The 7,346-nt window shown below is 50.0% G+C and overlaps 1 protein-coding gene across 1 annotated transcript; it reads right to left on the reverse strand.

Annotated features, from left to right (window-relative positions):
- Positions 1-4,999: 4,999 nt before the first annotated feature.
- LOC147800829 (uncharacterized) lies at positions 5,000-6,329 on the reverse strand. Its single transcript, XM_087156355.1, has 2 exons — positions 5,357-6,329; positions 5,000-5,010 (listed from the first exon to the last, which is right to left on the reverse strand). The coding sequence occupies exons 1-2, from the start codon at positions 6,327-6,329 to the stop codon at positions 5,000-5,002; spliced, it is 984 nt and encodes a 327-aa protein (XP_087012481.1).
- Positions 6,330-7,346: the final 1,017 nt, after the last annotated feature.

Here is a 7,346-nt window from a genome sequence, read left to right on the forward strand (position 1 = left end):
GCCATCTTTGGAAACGGATTAGAGCGGAATCCCAACTGAGCAGTAAAGGCACTGGCATGTCGTAGTAGGGTAGTATAGAGTCCGACATATTGGGCCACTGCTACGTGGCACTACAGCTACGCACGTGCCGCAGAAGGGACGTGGAGTGTCCGCCATCTTTATCCACTGATTAGAGCGGAATCCCAACTGAGGAGTAAAGGCACTGGCGTGCCGTAGTAAGGCAGTGTAGAGTCCGACATTTTGGGCCACTGCAACGTGGCACTACAGCCACACACGTGCCGAAGTAGGGCTATAGACTGTCCGCCATCGTTAGACACTGATTAGAGCAGAAGCCGAACTGCGGAGTAAAGGCACAGGCGTGTCGTAGTCGGGCAGTGTAGCGGATTAGAGCGGAAGCTCAACTGAGGATTAAAGGCTTAGGCGTGTCGTAGTACGGCAGTGTAGAGTCCGACATTTTGGGTCACTGCAACGTGGCACTACAGCCACGCACGTGCCGCAGAAGGGCCGTGGAGTATCCGCCATCTTTATCCACTGATTAGAGCGGAATCCCAACTGAGGAGTAAAGGCACTGGCGTGCCGTAGTAAGGCAGTGTAGAGTCCGACATTTTGGGCCACTGCAACGTGGCACTACAGCCACACACGTGCCGCAGTTGGGCTATAGACTGTCCATCATCGTTAGACACTGATTAGAGCGGAAACCGAACTGCGGAGTAAAGGCACAGGCGTGTCGTAGTCGGGCAGTGTAGCGTCCGACATGTTGGGCCTCCGCAACGCGGCAATAAAGCCGCGCAAGTGCCGCAGAAGGGCCATGGAGAGTCCGCCATATTTGGCCATAGATTAAAGCGGAAGCGCAACTGAGAACTTAAGTCTTTGGTACAGTCTAGTAGGGCAGTGTTGTGTCCACCATTTTGGGCCACCGCAACGCAGCACTACAGCCACGCGCGTGCCGCAGTAGTGCCGTGGAGTGTCCGCCATCTTTGGTAACGGATTAGAGCGGAAGCGCAACTGAGGATTAAAGGCTCAGGCGAGTCGTAGTAGGGCAGTGTAGAGTCCGCCATTTAGGGGCACCGCAACGCGGCACTACAGCCGTGCAAGTGCTGCATTAGGGCCGAGGAGAGTTCGCCATCTTTGGTCCCGGATAAGAGCGGAAGCCCTACTGAGGAGTAAAGGCACTGGCGTGTCGTAGAAGGGCAGTGTACAGTCCGCCATTTTGGGGCAACGCAACGCGACACTACAGCCACTGACATGCCGCAGTAGGGCTATAGACTGTCCGCCATCTTTAACCATTAATTAGAGCGGAAGCCGAACTGGGGAGTAAAGGCACTGACGTGTAGTAGTAAGGCAGTGAAGAGTCCTATATTTTGTTCCACCGCAACGGGGCAATAAAGCCACGCACGTGTCGCAGTAGAGCTGTGGAGTGTCCGCCATCTTTAACCATTAATTAGAGCGGAAGCCGAACTGAGGAGTAAAGGCACTGACGTGTAGCAGTAGGGCAGTGAAGAGTCCTATATTTTGTTCCACCGCAACGGGGCAATAAAGTCACGCACGTGCCTCTGAAGGGCCATGGAGTGTCCGACATCTTTTTCCATTAGTTAGAGCGAAAGCCGAACTGAGGAGTAAAGGCACGGGAGTATCGTAGTCGGGCAGTGTAGCGTCCGACTTGTTGGGCCACTGCAACGCGGCACTACAGCCGTGCACGTGCCGCAGTAGGTCCGGGGAGTGTTCGCCATCTTTGGAAACGGATTAGAGCGGAATCCCAACTGAGCAGTAAAGGCACTGGCATGTCGTAGTAAGGTAGTGTAGAGTTCGACATTTTTGGCCACTGCAACGTGGCACTACAGCCACACACGTGCCGCAGTAGGGCTATAGACTTTCCGCCATCGTTAGACACTGATTAGAGCAGAAGCCGAACTGCGGAGTAAAGGCACAAGCGTGTCGTAGTAGGGCAGTGTAGAGTTCGCCATTTAGGGGCACCGCAACGCGGCACTACAGCCGTGCAAGTGCTGCATTAGGGCCGAGGAGAGTTCGCCATCTTTGGTCCCGGATAAGAGCGGAAGCCCTACTGAGGAGTAAAGGCACTGGCGTGTCGTAGTAGGGCAGTGTAGAGTCCGCCATTTTGGGGCAACGCAACGCGACACTACAGCCACTGACATGCCGCAGTAGGGCTATAGACTGTCCGCCATCTTTAACCATTAATTTGAGCGGAAGCCGAACTGGGGAGTAAAGGCACTGACGTGTAGTAGTAGGGCAGTGAAGAGTCCAATATTTTGTTCCACCGCAACGGGGCAATAAAGCCACGCACGTGTCGCAGTAAAGCTGTGGAGTGTCCGCCATCTTTGGCCACGGATTGTAGTGGAAGCTTAACTGAGGAGTAAAGGCACTCGCGTGTCACAGTAAGGCAGTGTAGAGTCCGCCATTTTGGGGCACCGCAACGCGACACTACAGCCGCGGATGTGCCGCAGTAGGGCTATAGGCTGTCCGCCATCTTTAGTCACTGATTAGAGCGGAAGCCGAACTGAGGAGTAAAGGCACTGGCGTATCGTAGTCGGGCAGTGTAGCGTCCGACTTGTTGGGCCACTGCAACGCGGCACTACAGCCGTGCACGTGCCGCAGTAGGTCCGGGGAGTGTTCGCCATCTTTGGAAACAGATTAGAGCGGAATCCCAACTGAGCAGTAAAGGCACTGGCATGTCGTAGTAAGGTAGTGTAGAGTCCGACATTTTGGGCCACTGCAACGTGGCACTACAGCCACGCACGTGCCTCAGATGGGCCGTGGAGTGTCCGCCATCTTTATCCACTGATTAGAGCGGAATCCCAACTGAGGAGTAAAGGCACTGGCGTGCCGTAGTAAGGCAGTGTAGAGTCCGACATTTTGGGCCACTGCAACGTGGCACTACAGCCACACACGTGCCGCAGTTGGGCTATAGGTCCGCCATCGTTAGACACTGATTAGAGCGGAAGCCGAACTGCGGAGTAAAGGCACAGGCGTGTCGTAGTCGGGCAGTGTAGCGTCCGACATGTTGGGCCTCCGCAACGCGGCAATAAAGCCGCGCAAGTGCCACAGAAGGGCCATGGAGGGTCCGCCATATTTGGCCATAGATTAAAGCGGAAGCGCAACTGAGAACTTAAGTCTTTGGTACAGTCTAGTAGGGCAGTGTTGTGTCCACCATTTTGGACCACCGCAACGCAGCACTACAGCCACGCGCGTGCCGCAGTAGTGCCGTGGAGAGTCCGCCATCTTTGGTAACGGATTAGAGCGGAAGCTCAACTGAGGATTAAAGGCTCAGGCGTGTCGTAGTAGGGCAGTGTAGAGTCCGCCATTTAGGGGCACCGCAACGCGGCACTACAGCCGTGCAAGTGCCGCATTAGGGCCGAGGAGAGTTCGCCATCTTTGGTCCCGGATAAGAGCGGAAGCCCTACTGAGGAGTAAAGGCACTGGCGTGTCGTAGTAGGGCAGTGTAGAGTCCGCCATTTTGGGGCAACGCAACGCGACACTACAGCCACTGACATGCCGCAGTAGGGCTATAGACTGTCCGCCATCTTTAACCATTAATTAGAGCGGAAGCCGAACTGGGGAGTAAAGGCACTGACGTGTAGTAGTAAGGCAGTGAAGAGTCCGACATTTTGGGCCACTGCAACGTGGCACTACAGCCACACACGTGCCGCAGTAGGGCTATAGACTGTCCGCCATCGTTAGACACTGATTAGAGCAGAAGCCGAACTGCGGAGTAAAGGCACAGGCGTGTCGTAGTCGGGCAGTGTAGTGGATTAGAGCGGAAGCTCAACTGAGGATTAAAGGCTTAGGCGTGTCGTAGTACGGCAGTGTAGAGTCCGCCATTTAGGGGCACCGCAACACGGCACTACAGCCGTGCACGTGCCGCAGTAGGTCCGGGGAGTGTTCGCCATCTTTGGAAACGGATTAGAGCGGAATCCCAACTAAGCAGTAAAGGCACTGGCATGTCGTAGTAAGGTAGTGTAGAGTCTGACATTTTGGGTCACTGCAACGTGGCACTACAGCCACGCACGTGCCGCAGAAGGGCCGTGGAGTATCCGCCATCTTTATCCACTGATTAGAGCGGAATCCCAACTGAGGAGTAAAGGCACTGGCGTGCCGTAGTAAGGCAGTGTAGAGTCCGACATTTTGGGCCACTGCAACGTGGCACTACAGCCACACACGTGCCGCAGTTGGGCTATAGACTGTCCATCATCGTTAGACACTGATTAGAGCGGAAACCGAACTGCGGAGTAAAGGCACAGGCGTGTCGTAGTCGGGCAGTGTAGCGTCCGACATGTTGGGCCTCCGCAACGCGGCAATAAAGCCGCGCAAGTGCCGCAGAAGGGCCATGGAGAGTCCGCCATATTTGGCCATAGATTAAAGCGGAAGCGCAACTGAGAACTTAAGCCTTTGGTACAGTCTAGTAGGGCAGTGTTGTGTCCACCATTTTGGGCCACCGCAACGCAGCACTACAGCCACGCGCGTGCCGCAGTAGTGCCGTGGAGTGTCCGCCATCTTTGGTAAGTAAGGTTGAACTCCGACCCACCCCAGGGGGGTATACGGAGATAAAAGTAAAATTATTACAATAAAATTTCTCTAAAAACTAAAGTTACAGTAAAATTTCGCCAAATGACAGTGGTGGTGATCAGTTAAAAGTGGATTAACAATAAAGTTTGACAATTAAAAACATGTGTTAAGGCAATGAAATCCAATAGCGCCGGTGTAAATGTCGAGAATTAAATGATTATAATAATAAGGAAACAAGAGATAAAAAATCTCAAAACTAAAATCAATGAAAGCTAAAAGTCCAAATAGTAAATGTCTAAAAGTAAAAGTCTGACTAGAAGTCTATGAAGTCTAAAATCAAAAGTAGATAAAGATTCAAAATGTAAGGCTAAAAGTTGATTAGTAAAAATTAACGATGACATGCTCTATTGTTGGTTCATGACTGGGGCCAGTTGATCTGGGGCTAGAATGTCCTCGAGGGTTTGTTTAATAATTTGAGTCACAATTTTCCTGCAGGTCAATATAGCGAAGAATTGATGTTCCTCTTCGCAATTATTCATGTGGGTTCCACGAAGTGCCCGGAATCTTGGACAGTGCTTAAGTAGATGATCAATGTCCTGTCTCACTCCACAGTAAATGCATGAAGCTGATTTTTTGAAATATTTTTGTTGATAGGTCCCGAACACTCCGTGGCCAGTAAGGAGCTGGTTTAAATAAAAATTGGCCTGCAGGCGCTTTATGCTTGGGTCTTTAAAAAATTTATAGGTTTGTCTTCCCTTGTCACTAGACCTCCAGTCATTTCTCCAGCGGTTAAAAGTAATGTTCTTAATGTAAGATTTAATTTCGCATTTTTCACCCGGGATCTCAAAATCTATCTGGCCAAGCTTAGTGGCTTCCTTAGCAACCCAGTCGGCCTCTTCATTCCCTTCAATGCCTGAGTGTGCTTTAATCCAATTTATATTATAGTTGCTACTCCACATGGCTTTGGTGTCTTCTATAAGTTTGAGGTGTTTACGTGGGTCCTCCAGGCTCATAAGTGAAGAAAGGGAATCTGTGTAAATGCTTGCCATTGGAGAACCCTGGTTTTTAAGCCATTGGAGCGCTGTCTGTATCGCAAGGAGCTCAGCCAGATAAATACTGCAGTTGTTATTTAAACGCGCCGAGATGGTACTGATGGTTTTGCCATTTATCTTCATTACAACACCATATGCAGATTTATTTATAAGTCTACCATTGTTCTCAGTTTGAATTCTCGACCCGTCTGTGAAGATTTCAATGCCATGGTTAGTTGGAAGAAATTTCCCCCAGGGCAACGCGAGAGAGTTTGAGGGATGAACCAGTTTGGGAGGCAGTAAGAGGTGATCAGGAAAGTACATATGATTTTCAAGCCAATTGATGTCTTCTATCCTCCATTTCCAGATATTTCTTTTAATGTAAATCTCGTCAATTATTTTATAGTAGATTGGTTTTACCCCGGCCAGTATCTGGAGTGCATCAGTACTGACAGTCATATAAGATTTGGTAATGGTAATAAGCGGAATTCTTTGAATTGATTTTAGTTTTTCTCTTATTTTGACTGTGTTTCTAAACCAGACACAGGCCGCATAGATGATGATTCTCTCGGTTGCCTGGAGGTAGATCTTTTTTAGAACATGATGGTTGAGACCCCAGGTGACTCTAGCAATCCTCTTTAATTTGTGATTGAACATTTGTACACGATCCTTAACTTCGTCAAGATGGGGAATCCAGGTGAGTTGTGGATCCAAGATAACACCTAGATACTTTAGTGTTTTCACATTCTTTATATTAGCGTTATCCGGAAGATCCATCTTGACACAAGGAAGTCTAGCAATTCTTTTGTTAGATTTCGGAAAAGTGATTAGTTTGGTTTTTTCCTTGCTAAAGTTGAGATGCTGGGTTTCAGCCCAGGTCAAGATCGTGCCGAGAATTTGTGTAGCCAGAGAGTCAAAGTGATACAAGATGGTACGCCTCAAAAGTAAAAACATGTCATCAGCAAAAATGATAAGTTTAAAATCAGTAGAATTAAAATTATTAAAACGGCTAAAATATTCCTCGTTAAAGATATTAAAAACTTGATCAATAAGGATCAGCCATAAAATGGGCCCGAGGGAAGAACCCTGAGGAACACCAACGTTAAAAGCTCTTCGAGTTAAAATGTGACTATAAATGTGAGGGCTATAGACTGTCCGCCATCTTTAACCATTAATTTGAGCGGAAGCCGAACTGGGGAGTAAAGGCACTGACGTGTAGTAGTAGGGCAGTGAAGAGTCCAATATTTTGTTCCACCGCAACGGGGCAATAAAGCCACGCACGTGTCGCAGTAAAGCTGTGGAGTGTCCGCCATCTTTGGCCACGGATTGTAGTGGAAGCTTAACTGAGGAGTAAAGGCACTCGCGTGTCACAGTAAGGCAGTGTAGAGTCCGCCATTTTGGGGCACCGCAACGCGACACTACAGCCGCGGATGTGCCGCAGTAGGGCTATAGGCTGTCCGCCATCTTTAGTCACTGATTAGAGCGGAAGCCGAACTGAGGAGTAAAGGCACTGGCGTATCGTAGTCGGGCAGTGTAGCGTCCGACTTGTTGGGCCACTGCAACGCGGCACTACAGCCGTGCACGTGCCGCAGTAGGTCCGGGGAGTGTTCGCCATCTTTGGAAACAGATTAGAGCGGAATCCCAACTGAGCAGTAAAGGCACTGGCATGTCGTAGTAAGGTAGTGTAGAGTCCGACATTTTGGGCCACTGCAACGTGGCACTACAGCCACGCACGTGCCTCAGATGGGCCGTGGAGTGTCCGCCATCTTTATCCACTGATTAGAGCGGAATCCC

The sequence above is a fragment of the Parasteatoda tepidariorum genome, unplaced genomic scaffold, assembly GCF_982258835.1.
Source record: "Parasteatoda tepidariorum strain Cologne lab strain unplaced genomic scaffold, Ptep-v5.0 scaffold_27, whole genome shotgun sequence".
Classification (NCBI taxonomy): domain Eukaryota; kingdom Metazoa; phylum Arthropoda; class Arachnida; order Araneae; family Theridiidae; genus Parasteatoda; species Parasteatoda tepidariorum.

Excerpts from the sequence above, each read along its gene's own strand:
- LOC147800829 (XM_087156355.1), bottom strand. The coding sequence starts at position 6,329 with ATGGATCTTCCGGATAACGCTAATATAAAGAATGTGAAAACACTAAAG.